Source organism: Nycticebus coucang, chromosome 6 (assembly GCF_027406575.1).
Source record: "Nycticebus coucang isolate mNycCou1 chromosome 6, mNycCou1.pri, whole genome shotgun sequence".
NCBI classification, from domain to species: domain Eukaryota; kingdom Metazoa; phylum Chordata; class Mammalia; order Primates; family Lorisidae; genus Nycticebus; species Nycticebus coucang.
This window is the reverse complement of record NC_069785.1, coordinates 103,672,008-103,696,104: the sequence shown is the minus strand read 5'-3', so window position 1 is coordinate 103,696,104 and position 24,097 is coordinate 103,672,008. Positions and strand designations below refer to the sequence as shown.

General features: G+C 52.0%; 1 protein-coding gene across 7 annotated transcripts in view; it reads left to right on the top strand.

The window, feature by feature from the left end:
- The window catches only part of ARNT2 (aryl hydrocarbon receptor nuclear translocator 2), a 215,536-nt gene that overhangs the window by 176,288 nt on the left and 15,151 nt on the right, over positions 1 to 24,097 (top strand). For all 7 annotated transcript variants that reach the window (XM_053593527.1, XM_053593533.1, XM_053593530.1 and 4 more), the window contains 6 exons: positions 4,391 to 4,542; positions 13,369 to 13,441; positions 14,225 to 14,348; positions 18,171 to 18,270; positions 20,972 to 21,110; positions 21,789 to 21,939. In XM_053593527.1, coding sequence (XP_053449502.1) covers positions 4,391 to 4,542; positions 13,369 to 13,441; positions 14,225 to 14,348; positions 18,171 to 18,270; positions 20,972 to 21,110; positions 21,789 to 21,939 — 739 coding nt within the window. The remainder of the gene's footprint in view (positions 1 to 4,390; positions 4,543 to 13,368; positions 13,442 to 14,224; positions 14,349 to 18,170; positions 18,271 to 20,971; positions 21,111 to 21,788; positions 21,940 to 24,097) is intronic.

The following is a 24,097-nucleotide window of genomic DNA, read 5'->3' as shown; positions in this document are numbered from 1 at the left end:
CACGTGACTGGCATCTTCTTCTCCTTTAGCTTTAGCTCATGTCATAGAGATGCTGTTGATGCCCACCTGGCTATGCAAGATGCCCCAGCCTCCTTCACAGATTTTCTTCCTAGTTTGGTTTTATACATATTTGTCCATGGGCTTGTTTGGGGGTTTATTAACCACCCCCAACACCTTCTTTACTAGAACCGAATCTCCCCGTGGGCAGCCTCATGTCTGTGCCTTTCCCCATTGTGTCCACAGCTGAGTGCAGAGCCTGGCTCAAGGGTGGCTCTAGAAAAGCAGTTTGCATGGGTCAGAGCCCACGGCAGGTGGCTTTCGTTTTGGAAAAATATAAAATTAGGATGGTTAAACACTGCAAAGGCAGGTCTTTTATGGCGAATGTTTGCTAAATGTGTGGAAATTATTAAAGACTTTGCATCGTCTAGCATATCAGGTTTAGGTTGGATCAGCTGCACTTTCCTGGGCGTGTGGAAATGAAGCTTTAACATGACGGGCCTCCATTCCATGCCCAGCCACTAGCCAGACCCTTTCCCATGCATTCATTATCTTCCGTCATCCTCAAAGCTTCACAGGTGTTGTCAGCCCATTTTGTCACAGTAAGACATGAGGACTCAGGGAGGTTCTCTTGCCTACCCCAGGCAACACAGCAAGATGGTAACAGAGCCACAGCTGGTGCCCAGGCCAGCCTCCCTCCAAAGCCTCGCCTCACAGCACCGCTGCCCAGGCACAGGCCTCTCCCCCGACAGCATGTCTGAGGTTTCAGACTGCAGACACTATTGGAACCTGGTTGGTTTTGAACAGAAATGGAAGGAATGTAACATGTGATCCCACCCTGCCGTCCAGCTGAAGGGACTCTCACTCTGTGAGCAGCCTCGCCCCTTGGGTAGGAGCCTCGCCATGGCAGCCCCACGTGTGTGTTCCTTGGGCTCCAGCCACTGGCAGCTGACATGGAAGACAAATGTTGATAAAGGGAAGTGGCTTATTCTTGCAAAAGCATGGAGGTGGCTGTATCAGCCACACCCAGCCCTTGAACTCTGTATTTAAACAAAATCATTTGAATAGCCAGAACAGGAAGCCCTTAGAATATGGTGAAGTTTGAGTTTGGTGCAGCAATGCACACTGGCCAAGAGCCTGGAAATTCGCATCTGCTTTTGGATTCCCTCCCTGGGTCACATTCCCCTAGAAGTCAAATGGGAAAGCTAAATCCAGGGAAATGTAAAGCAGCCTCCCTGTTGTCCCCCTCCTTCCGGCTCATCTTTTCATGGTGTTGGTGAAGAAGAGGCTGTTGTCATGAAAAGCCGTGCTAAGGTCGGTTTTGCTTGGTCTTTGCCATCTCATGTGTTAATATCACACCTAAATCAAGCATAGTGGTGGCTCGCTGCTGTGTCTCCTGCACCGCCATGTCTCCTGAGCTGCCTACATGCATAGCCCAATCCCCCACCGCACCTCAGCTTCCCCAGCCCCCAAACTTGCCCATGCTGTGTCTCCTACCAGAAGAGCCCTCTCGACACACCCTCATAGGCCAACGTTGCACCCAGCTGTGTGCCATACCCTGGGACCCTGTCTGGATGCTGTCGCTAGGCTGCCTCTCATACACCCCAGTAGACCTGTGGCAGTTGGTCCTAGGTCTAGGCCATGGCCCTTGGTAAGCTCTCTCATGGTTACAGTTATCTGCTGCCCCTGCTTCATGAGAAGCTCTCTAGGAACCGAGACGGTGCCTTGGCTATGAGGCTTATGGAAAAGGCCAGGAGGTCTTGCGCCCAGCCCTTCCTCTGCCACTTCTTGAGGCCTCTCGGGCAGGGTGTCCACTCCTTGGAGACTTGCTTCCTTGATTCACGAAATGCTGTCGTGGGGACCACATGAGCTATCACGGGTAAGGTGCCTTACCTGTCACTTGGCCCAGGAGGGTGCAGAGCTGCCAGCTGCCTTCCTCTGTTCTCTGTCCCCAGCTTCTAGGGCTGAGCTTTGCACATGGCAGCGCCTTCCATACTTCGTTTGTGGAGCTAACTAGTTCTACCCTATCCCCGGCATGCCAGGTAGAGGGAACATGGGAGGCACCCTGCCTGTGCTTCCTCAGCGGGCAGAAGACGCAGGTCTGCAAACATGGGTGACGGCTGCCTGTTTCCTTATATTTGGTGCAGATAAGAGGAGGTCCCCATGGGAGCCTCTCCGAATGCTGACCTGATGGCGCACTTGGCCATGTCCTCTGGCCCATGCAAGGAAAGAGCCAAGTTCTTGCACAGCCTGGCTTACCCCACAAGTCTGCCTCATGCCTGTGGTGCCAAGTGTTGGAGCAGGGGCTCCCATTTTCCTGGAGCTTCCAGTCCATGCCCTTGGGCTTGGCTCTCATTTGGCTTCCCCTGTGGACAGTGTGGAAAGTGGATTGTCAGCGAGGCCGTGGGGCTAACATACTCCTCAACTCAGCTCGGGACGTATGCTCTGAGTGTCTGCTCTTTGCTGGGCACCAGGCCGGGGTGAGGGTGCTCGGTGACCAAGATGTCCCTAACCCCATGCTGAAGACAGTTTGGTAGAGACACACAGTTACACATGCACATGTGCAGAAAGTGGCACTCGTCCACCATTGTCACGGGAATACAAACTGTCTAGGCCTGGGTGTGATCACACCTCCAGGACAAAACAAGGCAAGCTAGAGGACCCTCTCTGCAGGTCCTCCAAATCTCCAGCCCACGCAGCCCCTGCCTGTGGACCTGGCCCCAGCGTTCAGAGAAGTCCCAATCCTGCCAGCTTCTCTCATACCTGCTGCATGTGTGATTATTCCCTGGTAGGGACATACGCCTTCTCCACACAGCATGTACAGTGGTCCCCCGTAGCCAGGGTTCTGTTTCCCACAGTTTGAGCTCTCAGTCATCAGTGGGCAGCCTCAAGCTGAAAATATAAAACAGTAAGTTCCAAAAATAAACAATTCATAAATTTTAAATTTCATGCCATCTTGACTGGCGTGGGAGCCCCACCCTGTGTGTGCCACCTGCCCCTCCGTCCGTCAGGTAGCAGTTGGTTTGGTTATGAGATTGGCAGAGTCACAGTGCTTACATTGGAGTATGCCTTATTCACCGATTAACAGCCCCAAAGTGCAGGATAGTGATGCGGGCACACTGTGGTGATTGTTGTTGTTAGTCTCTTGCTATGCCTAACTTAGAAATTAAACTTTACCAGGTTGGGTACATTGGCTCACACCTGTAATCCCAGCACCTGGAAGGCCGAGGTGGGTGGATTGCCTGAGCTCACGAATTTGAGGCCAGGCTGAGCAAGAGGTCTATCCAGGCATTGTGGCGGGCACCTATAGTTCCAGCTACTCAGGAAGCTGAGGCGAGAGAATCGCTTGAGCCCAAGAGTATGAGGTTGCTGTGAGCTATGATGGTACTGCACTCTACTGAGGGTGACAAAGTGACACTCTGTCTCAAAAAAAAAAAAGAAATTGAACTTTACCATAGGTAGGTATGTCTTGGAAAAAAACATAGTATGTGTAAGGTCTGGTGCTATTTACAGTTTCAAGCATCCACTGGCGGGCTTAGAATGGACCCCCTATGGGTGTATGGGGACAGCTGTTTATCTTCATAGAACAAAGCAGCGATGTGTATAGCCAAAGAGGCAGCCTTGTGATTTGGAAGTAAGATCTGGCTTCTTGTACCAGCTTTTCTGCCAAAGCTGTCTGATCTTGGGTGACTTATTTAATTTTACTGAGTCTTAGTATTATGTATAAATAATAAAACTCACCTCACCAAACGTTTGTGAGGATATAGATATGTGTAAGTAAATAATGCATAGAAATGTGTCATTTTATTATACCTCCCAGAGAGTATTGAATCTGATTCACAGTGTTAAGCAGAGGTTGGGGATTTTTCGTGTGTGGTATGGAAAAATAAATCCATGAATGTGATAGACATGAGTGAGATAATAGTTTGAGAGGACACTAGCACAAAACCCCTAGCAGCCAAGGCAGAAAGAGAAACACATGGGCTAGTGGGGTTTTCATGATTTGACTTGTAAAAGCTAAATTAAAAGTCTTGATATGAAGCAGGTGTTGACGCCTCAGCTCCTCACACAGTGGTTATAGGATGACCCAAATGTATTGCCCCGTGTTGGAGGGGAAGTAGACAGAGGGGTTCCCACCACCAGCCACTGTTCCTCTCTCTGCTCTTCACTTTCCCTCTGTTTCCCTCTCTTTTCCCCTCTCTCCCTCTCTCTTCCCCTCCTCTCCCTCTCTTTCTCCTTTACTGTCTTTTAGCAACAATGCCCTCTTCTGCGGCCCTGCTGGCCTGCACCACGGCCACACTGCCTGGCACCTTTCCCTCCCGCTGTCCGACACCGTCCTTCCCACCCCCCCACCCCCACCCCCGCTGACTTCCTTCTCCAAATGTTTTCTCAGGTGGTGAAGCTGAAGGGCCAAGTACTGTCAGTCATGTATCGATTCCGCACCAAGAACCGGGAGTGGATGTTGATCCGCACCAGCAGCTTCACCTTCCAGAACCCCTACTCTGACGAGATTGAGTACATCATCTGCACCAACACCAATGTCAAGTACGTGCCCGCTGTCCGCTGCGGGTCTGCATGCCCATCCCGGGGCCCAGAGCAGCCGGGTTTGCTCTGAGGCTCTTTTCTCCTGCAGGCTCTGCCTGCAGCCAAGAACCTCTGCAGGACTAGAAGCAGGTACAGAGGGGCCTGCTTCCCTCCCAAGTTCCTCCTCCTTAATTTCCCACCAATTCCCTCCAGATTGGTAAGAACCACAGGACCCAGTGATAACCTGTGGCACGGCCTGCAATGCCTTCTGTCCCCTGGGCATGGAGCCCGGCCAGGCGCAGCTCTGCGGCCCTCCCTCCCTGCTCCCTGCTCCTGGCTTCTTGGACCTGGGAGGCTGGGAAGGCAGGACATGAGGCAGAGCCCCTGGGCAGCTGCAACGCACTGGCAAGTAGCGGCAGGTGTACGCCTCAGGGACTCAACAGCAGCTCTGCTCCCCACCATTGGAGCATTCTTTCCTGCTCTGGCCTGGGGGTCCAGGATCCCTGCTGGTGTCACCACTCCTGTGTCCCACAGACAGATCTGGGCTCCAGTCTTAAACGTGCCACTTCCTGGCCGTGTGACATTGAGCGAGTCACTTCATCTCTTGGCCTTCACTTCCTCCTCTTGGAATGGGGCAATGATACCAGCCTCATTGGGTTGCTGTCAGGATTAAATGAGGTCAAGCTCCGGGCCACACGCTGGGTTCAGCTCCAGCTGAGCAAGCGTGACCTGGGTAGCTAATGCCTCCTCTGTAGATTCAGCACAAGGCTGGGAACCAACATGAACAAAGGCTTTGGAACAAAAGGACACCAAGCATGTAGGAGCGGGGCAAAGCCATGCCCAGGGTGTTGGGGAGGACCATGTGAGATGTGGCTGGCATCGGGAGGACCGTCCTTGGATCTCCCCTCATGGTCCATTTCCCAGGGTCAACACTCAGATGGAGACCTGTTTCCCACCCTGCCACCTCCTCTTCCTCATCTGCTGACACTTCTCTTGGCAGCCCTCCTGTGGTCACCTCCTGGTGCCCTTGGCACTTGCTGCGCTCTGACCCCTGCTGCTGGCTCCAAGCCCCTTGGACCTGGGTGCTCCCATCTGGCCCCAGAAGGCAGCCTTCTTTCCAGGCCACCTCTGTGCATCCTCAGTCTCAGCCTTGCTCCTATGCCACGAGGCACAGGCCAGACGGGTGGGTCCCTGTGAGATCTCTTTAGAGGACCAGAGACCTGGATTTCAGTTCTAGATTCTGGTGGATCAGGCCTCCTACCCTGTCTATACCTCGATTGTCCTCATCTGTAGAATGAGGAAAATAGCAGAATCTATTGCCCCAGAATCAACGAAGGCTTGGTGCAGATTCTTCATGTGATACTAAATGTGACACCCTACCGGGTACCAGGCAGAGTCAGCCAGGCAAACTTGGTCTACAGACCTACCAACCCCACCACCTGTTGCTGCCACTCCACAATTTCTTGAGCCAGCTCCTGCTGGCAGCCCCAGGTCTGTTTGTTCTCCCAAGTGCCCTGCCTATTCTCTGCCCTGAACCCTGGGCAGATCTCCTTGCCTTCCAGTGAACAGACATGCCAGGGCCCTCCATGTGACACTCCTCCTGTGTGTAAGCATCTCCATCTCAGTCCCCTCCTCTCCTCATAACGTGCCTCCTAGCAAGGGCCAGGCCGCTCCTTCCAGAGCCAAACCCTCCACTTTTGTCATCCCCCTGTACGTCCCCTGTCTCCGTGGCCCTCCCTTCCTGTCCAGCCTTCTCTGCAGGCTCCTCAGGCCTTCACATTGACACTCAGCTCCCTGATTTCAGAGGACCCTGTCCTGCCTGTCCACCTCACCCTGCCAGCTGTGTCTGCGGGAACCTACTTTCAGCACATAGAGCCTGGCTTTGCCCTGATGCTGCTGAAACTGCTGCCCCAGCAGCCCCAAGTGACCCCCATGGAGCCTGTCCCCACTGGTCACTCTCCCTGCACTGTCCGGCCAACCCTTCTTTCTTGACTTCTGCCCTGGCTGACTTGATACTCTGGTTCTTCTTCCTCTATTTTCAAGTCGAGACTTTCTGCCTGGCATTAGAGGTTGTAAGGATGGCAGGTGTAAATATAACGAGCCATACATATAGGTATGCAGAAAGATAATGTTATTTTAACTTTTTCTGTATCTGAGTTTATTTAAACTTAGTAAACTTGATCAAACACTTGAGGGTGTTTTAATGTCCCACTTCCCCCAATGTGGGAAGGGAGTTCTACACTCAGGACACAGAGAGACGCCCCTGGTGCCAGGCTCATGTCTGGCCCAACCTGAAAGAAAAAAGTGATGCTTAAGACCCAAAAGTAAGAGTCAGACTCGGAGGCTCAGAGTTCCACGGCTCTGTCTTTGCTCAGCTGGTCGTGTGTGGGGTCCCAAGCATAGCCTCTCTCCCAGAAGCCCTAAGAAGGGAGCTAATAGCTTGTGCCCACTGGCCTGGCCAAGTTAGTGTAGGGCAGTGGGAGCCAGGAGGGAGAGGAGGAGGAGGCAAAGGCCAGCCTGGATCAGCTCAGCATCTGTTCAAGCCATGGCTTTGTCCCCAGGCTCATGTTTCCCATTGTGGCTAAGACCTGAGAGGTATTAACATGAAGAACGAGAGAAGAGCAGATGGGAGGCACAGGTGAAATGCCATGGCCACATGGGTCCCCAAGGCCTCGGAAAAGCATCCTCCAGATCCCCTCCTAAAACCAATTTAAGCTGAAAGTCAGGCAGCATTAACAAAACAGAAAACCATTTTGTACAGGGGCTGTGCCTAGATACCTCCTGAGGACAGTTGCTTAAGGTCCCGTGCATCGGACTGCCCCCTGGGGACAGGGTCACACCAGAAGCCTGAATCCAGCGTCTGCTGAACGCAGAGGTCTCCAGCCAGTGAAGCTGACCACGCTCACTGTGGACGGCAGAGGGCAGTGGTGACCCGGCTAGGAGCAGGCCAGCCCTTTTCAGAATTGGCGAGGCTAACTGTCGCTGGCAGTAGGCAGGCATGTTATGGAAAGATCCCTGTGTGCTGGAAGGGAATATTTGCTGGCTCAGTTGCATGCAGTCAAGAGCATTCAAAAGAAACTTACTGGAGAAATCGGGTGTTTAATGTTGAGCATTGTGTGAAGCTGCAGAGACCCCCTGTTTACCACCCTGTGCCTTTTTCCAGTCCTCCAGTGCAGTGAAGTCCAGAAAAACACAGACTGATTTACAGGCTGTCGCTCTGCTCTGAAGTGAGCCTCTTTCAGAGTGAGTCCGTCTCAGCGCTGGGGGCTGGCAGGTTTTATGGGCTGTTTCTGAGCACGAGTCCTGTCAGTGTTTTCATGTTGCACAGCCTGGCCACTATGCTGTCTTAACTCCATCCCAGGCACACCCTCTTTCCAATGGCAGCGCTGTCTCAAAGCCAGCTTGGATTTTCACAAGCACAGCTGCTCATTGAGCTGGGGGCGGGGCTATCCTTAAAGTCAGACCATGCCCACAGTTACATCAGCCTCTCAGAGCCAGTGGACCATTGTGGGTCCTTAGTGAAGAGTGGGCACGGAAGCATTAGAAGGAGACGGGGCCAGCAAGAGGCTGAAGCACCCTGTCACTGAGCCCCAAGCCTGGGAGTTGCCCTGCGTCTCTCCTCATCCCCTCAACAGATAACCTGGCACAGAACCACAGTCCCACAGGTTCTGTCCAGGGGTTTCTCTCTAGCCCATCTCATCCTCTGCCTCTTGTTCCCCAGCCTTTGCCATCTTGCGAGTGCCATCAGTCTCCCTAACCTGCTTGCCTGCCTTCCACCAGGCTCACATTGAGCCAACTCATATCGCCCAGGGGGCATGGTCCCTCTGAGACACTTGTGGAACCATGCTGCTCTCTGCCCCTGATCAAATCAATTCCAAATCCCTTAACAGGCAAGCCAAGTCCTTCACACAGGTGTGAGTACCCAGACCACAGTGGGCATGATCAGCCCTCCTAAGGTTGCTGAGCCTGGGCAGCGATGCCTCCCAGCTGGAGTCCAGCTGCTCCCAGGGGCCCGATCATGCTCATCCTGAATGTCCCTGACAGCTTCTTGCTCACTTACTCAGGCTGGGTAAAAACCTCTGCACAGGGAGCCTGGGGATAATTGACAACATCTGCCCTGCAACTTGTGCCTGACTGACAGGCAGCCGGGCTCACAGAGCTCACTCTGCCGGCTAAGGCAGGGGTGCCCAGCTGCAGCAGGGCCCACTCCCTAATGCGTGCTGCTGGCCGGTTTTGCCCTGAGCAGCCCCGCTTTCACCTTCTCTGGAATTTGCAAGCACACTAAGGTTTATTTTTATAGTCTTCCCATGAAATGTCTGAGAAGCCTCCCCAGGGCTCTTTTCAGGATGGGGAAGCCCATGGGTCAGCAGTTTTCTTTGACATGCGCTCAGCTATGGAAGTGAAAACTCGAGGGTTGGAGAAGCTGATTTCCAGACCACAGGGCCAAGGAGGCAGAGATTCCAGGGATTTGCCAGCCATGCCCAAGACCTTATTTTAGCAGAGCTGAGAGCAAACTCCCAGCCTAGTGCCAAGGGCCCCTCTCATGCCTTCATGCAGATTGAAGCACCCTCTTTCCTCCCCAGAATACAGCTGCCCCAGGGTGCACACCAGGCAAGGGGACAGGGCTAGGTCTATACCTCACTTGCCCCTGGCCAGGCACACAGGGCACAGCTATACAAGCCACACAGTGGCCCTGCCCACCCTCCTAGATTCCGGGCTTGGGCCAGACACAGCTGAGCTGCAGATAGGATTGGTGGTTATTTCCTGGAGAAATGCTTACAGGCCGAATGCTTACAGGCCGAAATGCTTGCAGCCCCGAAACAGGGCTCTGAGCCCTGTTTTCAGAGAGTGGTCCACGGGTTCCTGCCACAGTGGGAAGTTCACTGTTCCAGTCCCACAAAAATCCCAAGAAACAGATGTCTTTCCGTCCTCCTGGCTCAAGATTCTCAAGGCTCTGGAATGAGAGATAAGGAGTAAATCATCCCTGTCATAGCCCCAGGTATTTATCCTGGGCTGGGACAGCAGCTGGGAAAAAGTACAAGGTCTACAGCAGTGCTTTTCAGCCTTTTTTATCTCACGGCACACTTGAACCTATAGTTAAAACTTCCACAGCACACACAAATTATGTTGATCCAAAAATAGGAGTAAGAAAAAGGATATACTTACTGTACTTTGAACTTCTTTCAAAAATAATTTAGTGTCTTTAAAATTTTTCACAGCATACCTAAGATCCTTTCTCACGGCACACGTTGAAAATCGCTGGTCTACTGTCACACAGACCAGAGATTTGAATCCTGTGTGTGCCGTGTTCTAGCTGTGTCACCCTGGGTACCCTAAGCCTCAGTTGCTTTATCTGTAAAATGAAAATACTGCAGAGTGTGAAAATGTTGGCAGAGTCCCAACCGTCAGTCCTATGTTCAGACTTTAGAAGCTCTATAATGAAAAACAATGGTGGTGCCCCCAAGGTGTAAATTCAAGTAAAACATAAAGTGAGAATATGAAAATATAGAGAAAGTTATGATTTTTCTATTAATGATTATATTTTTAATTTTTTAAATGTCAATTTATTTTTAAAATTATTTTTAGCACTTTCGCTTTGCTCATACAGCAAGCATGGGCTGGGGCTGCCAGCAAGAGATTGTTCTTGCCTTTCTCCCTTTCCCTTCCTTGGGGCTCAAGCTGGAACTGAGAGGCAGACTGGGCTCAGATGCAGCCTTGTTCTTGCCACGTGGTGGCCTTAGCTCACTGCCCTGTAGTTGCCTGCCTGCTGTCTTCTGTGGAGCAGATCTGGGTGAGCCTGGCGTCTAGCAGTACAGGTTCTGGATGAGCAGCCTCCAGCTGGGGCTTTCTGCTAAAAAGTCTTCTCTGCCTGATGGACCCGCCCCAGGGCACCAACGTGAAAGGCCGGCTAGAGGAAGAAATCGTGTTCAGACCTTGCATCTTGTGCAATGCTGAGAAAAAGTTCAGAAACAGGATACAACTTATTTTGTGTGTCTCCAGGGGCAGAATTGGAACCCAAAATTGCCAGGAGGTAGATTGGGGCTCTTGGGGGGGTCTGCATGGAGATTCCTCTCTGCAGATGGAGCAGGCTCCTCAGAAGGCAGCGCCCAACAGAGAAGAGGCTGAGCAGCAGGGTGTTGTGCCTGGGGCTGCACTGCTGGGGTGCTGGGGACAGATTGCCTCTGTATTCTGCTCCAAGGAGCCTAGGACAGCAGCCTTTCCTGTGGTTCAAACAGCCTGCACTGTCTAGTCTGGCTGGGGCTCCCCACCCCTGCCTGGTAGCTGTGCTGCCTCCACCACAACCCGACTTGCCCTCTCAGAGGCCCTGGCCACCCCTGGCCCTGCCTGTCTGCCTGGGACAGAGGTTGAAATTAACCTTTGCAGACAGGGCCAGATGGGACCCATTGATCTCTGGCTTCTGGTTGAGTTTGGCCAGTGGGGGAATGGGCTGGGGACAGAGGAGCAAGAGTGGAAGAGGGAAGAATATTTGGCCACCACCCCAAGGTCACTAAAGCCAGGCTTCCACAGGTAGTGTCCCTCTGATTGCTGCTCTCTCCTGGGGCCTTCAATCCTAGGGATGGTTTTAGCTTCCCACTGTCACCAGCCCAGGGGTTCCTCACCAGCCAAACTGGTTTCCCTTCACAGGCCCCTTATGTGTTAAATAGCCCCTTGGCTAAACCTTCTTCAAACATCTCTTTTAAGGGTGCCATCTGTTTTCTGAACCCCCTTAGCATTTCTGGGCTTCAGTTTCCTCACTTGTAAAGGGAGTTTTTAAAAATGCCCACTTCTAAGGTGGCTGTGAGCCTAAGTTGAGTTGGGATGAATGCAGGCCCCCAGCAGGGCACCAGGGCAAAGACACAGGGGGCCTGCACGCCATCCACGGCCAGCAAACTTCCTGTTGGCCATACTACACTGCCTCCTCCCCAGCGGGGTCCTCCACATCCTCCCCACACCTTTGCCTCCACTGACACAGGTTACGATCTTCAGCATGTGCTCACTGTGGCCCCTCTTCTGGGAGCTGCTCCCCCACCTCCCCCATTAGCCACTTCCTCCTGTGAACAGGCATTCCTTCCCTTTCCCCCCCTTACTTCCCATCTGTAGAAGGTCTGGCCGCCCTCCCTGTACCCCAGACTCAGAAGGAAGGGGGGGGTGACCTGTGAGTGGCTCCTCCATACGGCCTCTGCCGCCCTGTCCAGGACACAGGCAGCAGTGAGAAAAGTGGGACCCCTGTTAACAGGGGCCCATGTGATCATTCTTGTTCCAACGTTGTGAAAGTAAACAATGAGAGTCCATCATCTTTCCACTTCACGCAAACACGTGACAGATAACTTTTTTCCTGTTTCAAATGTTGCTCACCCACGTAATGTCTGTGGACACAGTCACAGTGCATGTGACACACAGCACTGGACTCGGGCTTCCCTGCACGCCTAACCCCACCTGCCAATGTTTGCAGAAGGGCTTCATAGAGGCCACTGGGTGTGTGATAAGCAGTCACTCAGCTAGTACACGTGGGACACAGCCCTTTCACAGCCAGCTTTGCAGGGCGGCTCTTACCTCTCTCCTCTGAGTAATCTCCTTAGAAGAACACAGCAGCATGGCGGCCACCTGGAGGGCCACTTGAGGAGTGTGAACACACCTGCACATCCTAGTGTGGGTTGCTGGGCTGCTTTCCAGAAAGGTGTGTCCATGCTTGGGTCCCCAACAGAGCGTGACTATAGTAGTTTCGGCATAAAGCTACCACCTTAAACATGTTTTCTTCCAACTTAGCAGAGGAAAATCAGTACTTCAAAGGTTGTATTAATTTATATTTATTTTGATAATTTTAATGTTGAAATGTTTTCCTCACTTTTTATATATATAGTTACATATAACATAAAATATCATTTGTATATTTATCCATTTATTTGTTTTTGTTTCAATCATCCGTTCATATCCTTCAAATTGATTGATGGGCAAGGGGATAATTTTTTATAGTAATTTGAAATGTACCTTAGACTCACAGCCCCAGAGATGTCAAGGGGTTTCAGCTAATGATTTTTCTTTTTTTTTTTTTTCCTTTGCTTGTGGAGTCCACAGGGTCAGCTGAATGTTGCCTCTGTTCTGTCATACCCACTTGCTGGGTGGCCAACTTTCCAGCCACCTAACCTCTCTGAATTTCAGCTTCTTAATTTTAATATAAATACAAAGTAAGGACTCTGAAAGCTCAGTGTGAGGATCGGATGAGATAATATAAATCCCTGCCAGTTTATAGGTAACCACCAACTGAAACCATTCAGCATGAAACCCAACTGCATTACCAAATTTTGCCTTGGAAAGAAAAAAATTTTAGCGTGGTGTCTTTTTACTCTATATATAATAAAATCATACATGAAAATTGATTTCTTAGATAGTTCCATGTAGTAGTCTGGCTTGAAATATAAGGTTAGGAGTCTTGAGGTATTAAAAATAAAATAATTAAAAATGGAAAACAAGACTGAGGCTGGGGGACCCCTTAAGGTCAGGAGTTTAAGATCAGCTTGAGCAAGACTGAAACACTATCTGTGCTAGAAAAAAAGCTGGCCAGGTTTTGTGGCGGGCACCTGTAGTCCTAGCTACTCGGGAGGCTGAGGCAGGAGGATCGCTTGAGCCCAGGAGTTTGAGGCTGCTGTGAACTAGGCTGATGCCACAGCATTCTAGCCTGGGTGAGATTTTGTCTCAAAACAAAAAAAAAAAAAAAAAAACGTGGAAAACAATTTAGAGATCCACTAGGTATTGTCCGCTGTGCCTCTAGGAGAAGGCATGCGCTAGCCTTACCCTGTGTCACCCTTTTGTTCCTCATGACACTCTGGTTGACTTTCTGTCTCACAGGCAACTTCAGCAGCAGCAGGCAGAGCTGGAGGTGCACCAGAGAGATGGGCTATCATCGTATGACTTGTCCCAGGTGAAGTTCTGTAAAGTTTCTTTTCCAATTGCAACTGTCTCCAACCTAGCAATCTGGGGACGCAGTTCAGCCCTTAGCCTGAGCCCTTCAGCCTAGAGGGTGCTATTGCCCTGCCCACCCACTCTTGGGCAGAGAGCAGACCTGCAAGCCTCCCCCACCCCCAGGGTCTGCTGTGTCCTGCGTGCACAACTGAGTCAGGGATAGTGCATAGCACAAGACGACCAAGTGAAGAACCGGCCACCACAGGCAGCCAGCTCTGGACATGTCCGAGGCTGCTGGCTGTCGCGTTAGACCATGTGTGAACTCTAGTACCCACACAGTCAGTCAGGGGCAACAGAAGCAGGCTCTCACCCCTTCTGTCCTCCGGCTGCCTGGCACTTTCCCCGTCTCTGTCCACGTCCACTTCCTGTCAAGCTAGGCGACTCCCACTGTGTCCCCCAGTCTCCTCAGTGCCCTTTCTCATCCCCACCTCTCTCCTTCCCTCACTGTGTTATTTGCCCTGTTTCCTAAACTTTTAAACTTTTTTTTTCAAGTTTATCACTTTTCCTGATATGTGAGTGAGATGATAGTTTTTCATTTATGTCTCTCTAAGAAGGTGATCAGTGTGACTTCACTGTCCTTCCTGTGACCTTCAGTTCACACCTCCACCCAGCTCTTCTTGGGTTTCCCCCATCCTTTAAAACGCTGCAGCCTGAAATGCCAGTGATCCCAGAAGGAGGGGCCTGGGGATGCATGTTCTGTGCCTCACACTCATGTTACTGCTGTGTTTTAATGTGCGAACAGGTCCCTGTCCCCAACCTGCCAGGCAGTGTTCACGAAGCTGGGAAGTCTGTGGAAAAGGCAGATGCAATCTTCTCCCAGGAAAGAGACCCTCGGTTTGCTGATATGTTTGCAGGAATCAGTGCATGTGAGTTTCCAGATGGCGGTGAGGTTGGGAGGATGTGGGATTGACAGTCACTTTCAGGCTATCTGGAGACAGCCACCCTTAGAGACGGGGCCACAACTGTGAGTCTGAGTAACCAGCGCAGGGCACAGGAATAGCCCTAAATGCAGGAATCAGAACAGATTCTGCTCCTGGCCATGCCTGCTACTTAATGGTTACTGTGGCAACCAACCTGGGGCCCTGACATCTCAGTGTTAGCACTGAGGAGCTGGAATAAATGAACTCTGTTCCTCCAACGTGCAGTTTAGTTTTAAGCCAGAGACATGTCTCTGTATAAAGTTGCAACTCGATCCCTAACACACAGAGGACCACATTTTAAAATAAAAATATATAGTAAAAAAGAAAAACAAAAATGATCCACCATCCCACCACCTGGATATAATTATTTTTAAGTTTTTAAAAATATGTCCTTTCAGTCTTTTTCTGCACATATATAATATCCTTTTTATATATGAAATTAGCTTACACTGTTTGGTAGCTTACTTCTTTCACATGACAGTTTATTATGAACATGTTTCCAGATCATTAAAAAATCCAAGTCATTTTACTTGCGTAGAGTTCAGTCCTTGTCTGGAGTTCAGTGGCTGTCCTTGGGCTGTCTGCTTGCATCAGTGCCGCTCTTAGTGACAGTGGTGTGGTTCTACTGAGTGGCACCTGGAGCCCACACGTCCAGCCGCCTCACTCTCCCACTCAGATTATCTCTGAGATTATCGAAATATAAAATTTAGAAAGGTCTTTGTTAAATCCAAAATAAGAAGAAAAGATTCCGTTTTCACGTGGTCGAGGAATTTCTGCCAGATACGATGTAGTTGCGATCAGTTGACTCATGACAAGGAAGTGTGGAGAACCTGTCATTGGAGGGATACCCCATCGTTGGCAGGGAACCCCAGGTGTGTCCCACTGGGACTAATGAGCTGAGGATGGTGTGGGCTGAGGTGAGGACAGACAGGCCTCCCGAGTGATGGGAGGGGAGCTGGAACGTTGGTGAAGTGAAGCCTTTATTCTCGGCTGGCGGTGGACTCGCCTCAGGAAGCAAGGCGGGTACCCAAGCTGCTTCCTGCTGAGGGCAGCAAGTGCCAACACACAGCAGGACCCACACCCCACAGCGTGACGGGGAAGCTCCCAGCTGTGGGCTCCCACGCTCATTCAGAAGTGCCACCACCTATAGCAGTATTTCCTTTATAGAGAAACATTACTTCTTCCAACAAGAGACAATCACACATCTAAAATTTTTTTCTTCTCTCACAAAAGCCTGAAGTATTTGACCAGAGACCCACAGCATCTCTGAGAAATTTGTTTGAACTTTTAATATTATACAAACATAGACACCATCTCATAAAGATGACAAAACAGAAAAAAACATCAGAAAAAAAAGAGGGAGAAGGGTCCAGTGGGAGGAATCAGAACAATGTCCTCCTTTGGAATGGATTTTTATGATAAAGAAGGGAAAGTTCAGACAATCTTCAGTATTTCTTCTCTAGGTGATTCTAAGACATTATTGCATTTCTCAGACCATTTGTGGAGGGAAAGTGGAGTGTTTAACAGCAGGGAGTTAGTACAGAGCAGACTAATGTTGCAGAAATGCAAGTCAGTGAACTAGAAAGAAACACGGATTTTCCAAAAATGCAAAACTTAAGTCTTCCAACTGAAAGAGCATGATGAATACCAAACCAAAAATTTTAAGGATACTCACACCTAGACATGGTCTGTAGTATTTACTTTTGTCAATTTGAAGAATGAAGGAAAAATTCTGTAAATATTGAGAGAAAAAAATTCCTTACCGACAAAGGGAAATCTTTAGTTGTATGTCTCTAAGATACTAATCGTCAGAAGTCTGGGGCGGTGGGGAGGAGCTCACTGGAGAATTTGGAAAGAAATATGTCCCCAAATTTTCCCACCAACAAAGCTGCTTTCATACATGAGAAACAACAGAAAGACATTCTCAGACATGCACTAATTATACTTTCCCCCCCAAATTACTTGCACAAGATGGTACTTGTTTATTAATCCAGGTGTAGAACACGAGAGTGGAAGTGATGGGTTGGAAAAGCAGTGGGGATGGGAAATGAAACTGGTGTCCCCTGGAATTAATATAAAAATTATTAGAATATACAAAAGATATAAACAATAAATAAAATTGAGAGTATAAACGCTCAAATTAGTTAACAAAGGTAACATTTTGGAATGAGGGTGGTGAACAGAGACATTTCTCGTCAGTGTATCTGTTGATCTCTGACATTTATAGAGGAATATAGATTCAAGTATGTTTGAAGGAACCCCTCCTAAAGGAAGAAGAAAAGGAATGGAATATATTCATAAAATATATACGTTTATAAATATATTTACCCAAACCACCTTTATAAACACATGAGGGAAAGTTTAGAGGCAGGAGAAGTACCCTGGCAGGTTTTTGTCTCTCCTCTCTCCTCCAATCTTGCTCTTTATTCCCAAGACCCAGACTTTCTAACTGGATTAGAAATACACACCCAGGAGCCTGAGCTCCTTCTGTCCTTCAAGGATTCCCTGCCACCCCACAGCTGTCTCTGCTGCAAAAGGAAACACACAGGGAAGCTTCTCAGTGGCTGCTTTTTATTAAAACGTCGCAGAAGTTGCTTCCACATGTGGGCAGTTCAGCACATGGTGCCTGCAGCCTGGTCCCTCGGCCCCAAGCCACAAGCCTGTGTCCATCACTGCATCACTGCCCACACCCACTTAGGAGGACAGAGATGGGTGCAGACGTGGGGTCTGTCGAGGCACAAAATAATTGCCACCTAGCCAGCCTTTACTTCCCTTACTCCGGCATCGCACTGCAGGTGAGGTGTTAGGGACTGTAGGAATGCGTTTTACTATTCTGGGAGAGTGGGGGACACTTCAGGGAGCCCTGAGCACTCTCAGTGACCCGAGGGAAGGAGGGTTCTCATGTCCAAGCGTGCTGTCTAGCGTGCACCTCTTTCTCAAACTACTACAGAAAGCACCTTCTCACTCAGGAAGGTCTGAACAGCTCATGGACAGGCTGAGTGTTCTCCTTTGCACACAGAGCTCAGCCTCTCAAGCCTTTGTGGAAGGTCAAGGCACACAGTCCAGGGCTGACTGCTGCAGCACTTGCGGGCTGAGGATGGCAGGGGCTACAGAGTTCGGGGCAGTGGAAAGATATCTGGGCTCATGTCCCTGCCCTGGGTCTCCCTCAGTGGCCTGTGACTTTGGACAAACTGTACCTCAGTTTTCTCCTCTGTGACTGAGGACAGCAAACGCTCCATCCTCAGGACCTTCTAAGCACTTAAGTTAACTCGGCAAACTCCCACCTCAGCCCTCTGAGGAAGATCCTATTCCATGTATTAGCGCCTTCTTTTAGTTGTGGAAACTGAGGCAGGGGATGATTAAATAACGTGATAAGTAAGGGGGGAGCTGGGATTCAAATCCAGGAGTTGAGCTTCAGAGGCTGTCCTTGGCATGACCCTGCACTTCCCACCCAGAGGATGAGGACCTACCATGCGACCCCCATGGGGCTGGCAAGATTGGATAACACTGTGTCAGAGAGAACTTCCATTAGCGCCTTTAATCTTCCAACTCTCAAAAAGGGCCTTGCCTTCAGGTGGTGCTCTCCTTTGCCAGGGAGGTTCCCAGCGGGATGAGGATGCAGAGATGACAGCAAGGGAAGCCGCATGCTGATGGCTGCCCTGATCCTCCCCCTCGCTGTGCCCCCCGCCCCTCATTCTCCGGGTGGCTACCCCTGCAGTCTGCAGGGCGGGGAACCCTCCCATGTGATCCCTGCTTTGGTTTTCCTAGCGGAGAAGAAGATGATGAGCTCGGCCTCTGCAGCGGGAACCCAGCAGATCTACTCCCAGGGGAGCCCGTTCCCTCCCGGACACTCGGGGAAGGCCTTCAGGTAGGTGTGTCAGGGAGGTTCTGCCTGTTGCAGACACCAGACAGTGGTCACGTGTCCTCCAGCCCTGCGCTGTACTGAGGATGCTGGCAGCCCTAGCTCTGCTCCGTGAGCCCTGTGGGCTCCCCTTTCTCAGACGTGAGAGGCAGCAGCCACTGTTCTATAGCAGTGCCTGAGAGGGAGAAGGGAGTGAGTTGTCCTCTAGTCAGGACCCAGGTGGGGCCAAACTGAGGACAGCTGACAAGCAAGCAAGGTTGTTGGAACTATCTTGTGCCCTGGTTCGCAGAAGCCACGGCCAAGTCCAAGAGTGGACATCTCAGCCCATCATGTCTGGGCCTCAGCCTAAAGGGCGCTCAGGAGTATGGGCAGTGTGTCCAGCCTCCCCAGGCTTGGTTCCTACATCCAGGGCATCATGTAGATCATTGAGGAAGTCCTGACATGTCCAGAGGTGAGGCCCGGCCTGTGACTGCTGGGGAAATGGAAGCATAACTGGGGAGAATGGCCAGAACAGAGAAGGGCAGCTCTGGGGTGGGTACGTGGACCCTCGCATATGCCCTCTAGATGCCCCCGAGTTCCCTTGGAGAAACGCCCCAGGCCTGGTGCTCAGCAGGGCAGGGCTTTTCATGCAGCCCAGCCTCCAGTGAACATGGCCACAGCCTAAGCAGAGCTTCCAGATCCTGGAAGGGACAGGGTTGGGCGGGCAGGACTGGCACCCAGGGGGTGAGGATCTCTTGCGCAGACCTGCAGATGCAATAGGCAGCTCATCAGTTGTGGCCGGATTATCAGGCCCTACAGTGGGCCATTGCTGGGCCATAGGCTGCTCTAAGGCTCTGAGACCTCTGGACACAGCAGCGGTCTTTGGTCTGGTGACAGTAAGATGAGATGGCAGCCCCAGGGAGCAGCCCTGAACCATCACCACTGCTGCTCCTGGGGCTCTGCTGCGCATCAGTCAGGAACAGATTGTCCTGTGCCCCTGGAGACGTCCCAGCCCTGCCCAGGCACTTGTGTTCACCGGGTCCTTGTGACACTACTGCTCATCCCCCTCTCTGGATGAAGGGGAGCAGGGAGGGTGCAGTGGCAAGAGATGAGGAAGAGATAGAATTCAAGGGCAAGGGACTGCCCTTCTTGGGATTGTGCCCAGAATAGGCAGTGCAGCGTGAGGCATGGAGCCTGAGTGAGGCAGTGAGGGCAGTTACAGGGAGGAAAGGCAGGCCGTGGGGCAGGTGTGGGGACAGTCCAGGGAGTGCCCAGCACCTTGCAGAGCCTGGCATAGTGAAAGCACCTGCTGAACACCAGCATGTGAAATGAAGGGACAAAAGGAAGCCAGTGCGGGCTGAAACCTGTGAAACGGGCAGAATGTCCCGAAAGTCTGAAAGGCCCAAGCTGGCTCAGGCTGGGGTGGGCTGTGGGTTGAAGGACTGTGGGGCCTGACACAGCCAGAGGGAGCCCTGAGCGGCTCAAAGAATGGCATTGGTGACATCTAAAGTGTGTCCTCACCCAGAGTCTGCTGTGGTCCTGTCAGCCTTGGCCCCTGCAGTCTGTACTGAGGTGGGCAGCTGTGGCTGCAAGGCCCCTGGGGAGGGCTGGGCACAGGGGCTGGCCCATTGCCCCAAGGAGTCTGACCCTTCCACCCAGGGTGCCTTTCCTAGGGCCAGCAATGCTACAGTGGCCCTCATGGATGAGGGTCCTGGGGGAGACACCTAGAGCTAAGGGTGTGGAAGAGGCCCCTCCAGGCAAGAGTGATCAGAAAATGTACTCTAAAGTCCTACATTCATCAGGAAGGAGAATGGGAAGGAGCCCTTGTGTCGAGTGAAGAAGGGGTTTTAGAAGGATGGAAATGCTACTCCCTTCACATAAGCTACGGCCACTGCATTTTAAGAGGGATCAGATAGCACAGAAAAAGCCCTGGGATACAAGTGATGCAATTGTACCTATCTTCTCTACTCACCTACTGTCTGCCTTTCTCTCTAAACTGAGCTCAAAGTCCACCTGCACCAACAGCCACCTGTCCTTGGCCCTGTACCACCACCCCTTGATCCATGGGCACCCAGTGCTGTGCCTCTCATGCCGAGCTGGTCGGGAGGAAGGGCCCGAAACAGTGACGGCCACCCCCAGCCTCCTGTCGTTGATGAGCAGTGTGCAGAGGGGAGACAGCCAAGCAGAGCAGACCATGCATGTGTGGATAGAGACAGGCTCAGACTGAGCCTGCAAAAGGCATGCAGAGGGCACTACACACAGCAGGCACTTAACAAAGACACGCTGAGTTAGGTCCAGGATAAACTCTGGGGATGGGGGTGGGTAGGACCAGGCCCATTAACAGACTTTTCCTTGTGTTTAAAGTGTTTCCCAAATTCCTAGTCATTACAGATGCCGAAGGAATAAGTTCCCAGAGCTCAAGGGGGTGAGTTAACACCAAGACTGATTCTTATTCTAGGAACCTAGCATCTCTCTTTGTGGAGACCACATCATCTGTTCATCTTCAGAGAGCAGAGGGAGCCCAGGGCTGAGATGAGGCTAGGGCTGGAGAGTGATGGACACTCCAGGGAGGTGTATGGAGGGCGACCAGGACAGCCGGCCTTTGAAGCTCCCCCTGTGTCCCGTGCTGGCCTCTTTCTCCAGGCACTGGGGAAAAGGAAGGCGGCCCAGGGTGGAACTCACACCAGCCAGCCTTTCCTCAGGATAAATGCATTTTCCTTTCTTCTAGCTCTTCAGTGGTGCATGTGCCTGGAGTGAATGATATTCAGTCCTCCTCTTCGACAGGCCAGAACATGTCTCAAATCTCCCGGCAGCTAAACCAGAGTCAGGTGTCGTGGACAGGGAGTCGGCCACCTTTTCCAGGACAGGTATGGATGTTGGGAGGGCATTTCCCCCAGATGCCCAAAGAAGGGGACTACCCTGGAATGTGCTTTCTTTGGATTCCAGCTTGGGGGGCTGTGCCGAACTAGACCAACTACCCCCTTAGCAGCTGTCCCTGCAGAACCAAGGCCCCAGATCTTGGGGTGCATGTGACCTCTGCAGCCTTTCCTCCTCCCAGCTATGACCTGGGCAGCTAGCAGGCAGGGGGCAGAGACACACCATCAACAACGAGTCCCCTTACCACGCTCTGAACCTCTGGTGCTTCCATACCAGGCAGGCATGAGAACAGCCACTCTTGTGGCATACCCTGTCCCCTGTAGTCACCGTGAAGCTGGGCACTGATTGGGCCCAGGGAGTTCTTAGTATTCTTAATGCCAAGGTCTCCAGAGCAGAAAGCCAGAGGGCCCAGATCATTATAGCCCTGGGGGTCTCTTTAACAGTCAGACCGGCCTCAAAGATCCTTCAGTTCTAGGGCCTTCACACTTTGGGCTGACCCGTGCCCCACCAGCTGGGAGGGCCATAGGGAGCCACTGTCAACACAGAGCAGGCACTGCCTCTGCCCACTGTACCTGCTGGGGACAGAGCTTAGCCTGGGGCCTTGGGGAGGTCTGCTGGGTGTGTCCCATCTCTTTGCCTGGTCCTGATTATAGCAAATCCTATCTCAGTCTAGCAAGACCCAGTCCTCTCCCTTTGGGATCGGAACAAGCCACAGCTACCCGGCAGACCCCTCCTCTTACAGCCCGCTCTCCAGCCCAGCCACCTCCTCACCAAGCGGGAATGCCTACTCCAGCCTTGCCAACAGGACTCCAGGGTTCGGTAGGTGGGGAACCAGGGAAAGAATTCTTGGGAGAGGTCCTGAAAATGCTTTCTAAATGCCCTGAATTTGGGGGCTGGGCAAACACCTCTTCTCCCTCTGGCAGTGAGACTGGGTGCACAGACCTGGGCTTTTGATTCAACTCTTAACCATTTGTTCTTGAGCTCTGATGTGATCTGAATGCTGTTTTAGCCCTTTATAAATTCTTTATAACCCTTATAAAGTTAAAAATCCTTTGCTAACACAAACTCAGGCCATAGGGTTAAGCATCAGCCGCCGCACCTGGCTCAGGAGCCCTGCCGGGCTCACCCACTGCTCCCTGTGCTTACTGAAGGTCCTCAGCCTGTCTGCCGGGGCCAGATCCCCACTGCCTGCTGCCTGTCCCCCGCCCCCGCCCCTTTGTCTCTGCTGGCCTTGGGTGATGCCCAGCAGGGTAGCTCACAGGGCTTTTCCCTGCAGAATCAGCCATTCTTGGGTGAGCATGAAGCTGGACCCAAACACCCAAATTTCCATTTGGCAAGTAAAAGCTTCCATTTCAGCTGCTTGTCTGTTTGTCAGGCACATGAGAAACCCTGCAGAGCCCCTGGCCTGGCCCCTGGTGTGGAGTCCCCACTGCTCCCTATGCATTCCCCACCTCCACCCCTGACAACAGCTCCTGTGCCCAGCCTGACCCAAGGACCTGTGTGTGGGTGGCCCTCCCCCTCGGGATCAGCTAGCTGCCCACTCTAGTCCCGTGTCTTTGTCGTGTGGTCTCGTGTTCATCTCTTGCTTGTCCTTGCCGTGTCAGTGAATCTCAGTTTAGAAGCATGGTGTCCAGTTTCAGGAAGGAGAAGCCCTGAGGTCAGCCAGGCACTGAGTTAAGATACCCCTGACTCCTGGAGAGCACCCCTCCCCACCATCCACAGGAGAACCTTCTCTACATCTATTGTCCTGGCCGGGGTGAGGGAGACCCCTTGCCGCCCCCAATTGTGGGCTACACAGACATGAGGCACCACAGGCACCTAGTCCTAGCGGGGGGCTCTGACTCACTTCACTCAGCAAGCCCTGGGTGCCAGACCCTGCGGGAGCCCTGGAACACAGACACGGGAGACCTGGCCCCCACCCTGAGTAGAGCACAGTCCAGAGACCAAGGCAGAGGACACAGGGAGGCAGAGGGAGGCAGGCAGGAGGGTGCGGCACAGGTGGCAGCCACAGTCTGCACAGCAGCCCCCAGAGCTGAAGGCCAGGATGGTCGTCGGGCCTGACAGGCCAGGACAGGCTTCGAGCAGAGCTGACACGCGTCCCTGGCAGGCCCTACAGCATCTAGCTGTGGCCATGACAGTACAGGTGGGCAGGCTGCCTCTCTGCCCTGACGATCCATTGCCATTCGTTCTGTGTCTGTGTCGTCTCCACTAAGCAAATGCCAGGCCTGGAAGTATAAGTGGGGATGGGACACAGGAAGGACAAAGACCCCAGAAAGAGGCCCCTGCACACATGGCCCAAGAACGGGGTCACACAAATGGGGCTCCAGACTCAGCAGCCATTTCCAGTTTCCTTCACATTCACACTCAGCTGGCAATGATGCTGACGACGGCAGCAGCTAAGCCTTACTGGAGTCTCCCTGTCACTCTCACCTGGCACCATTAATGCTCACAGTAGCCCTGCAAGGGCGCTGCCATTACTATTCCCACTTCACAGATAAAGGCACAGCAAGGCAGGACAGCTCTCCCATGGCCACGTAGCTGGGTCGAAACTGAACCTGGCCGTGCTGCCTTCCAGTGCTCCACACTCACTGTCACCACCACTTCGCTCTGCAGGGCTCCTAGAGTTAAGCAGGAACTGGATGTCTCTGCCATGTTTCTTCATTTACATTAATGAGAAAGGGGCTGGACCCTTCCAGTGAGGAAACGGAAGAGAATATAGAATAGGGAAGTTAAGGACTGGGATGTTTCCTTGGCCTCCCCTCAGCCTGTCATGTGTCCACTCTGGCAGAAGCTGTTTGAGGGGAATTGGATGTGAATGTGTTTGGAAGCCAGGCTGTGGTGCAGGAGGCAGGTGGGAAGGGAGGGAACAGGAAGGGAGGCTCGGGCTTGGGATGGGGAGGAAGAGGAGAGGGGGCTACAGGAGGAAGCCCCAGTGCAGGCATAGAGGGCCCAGAGCTCCCTTCAGGTGGGAAAAGCA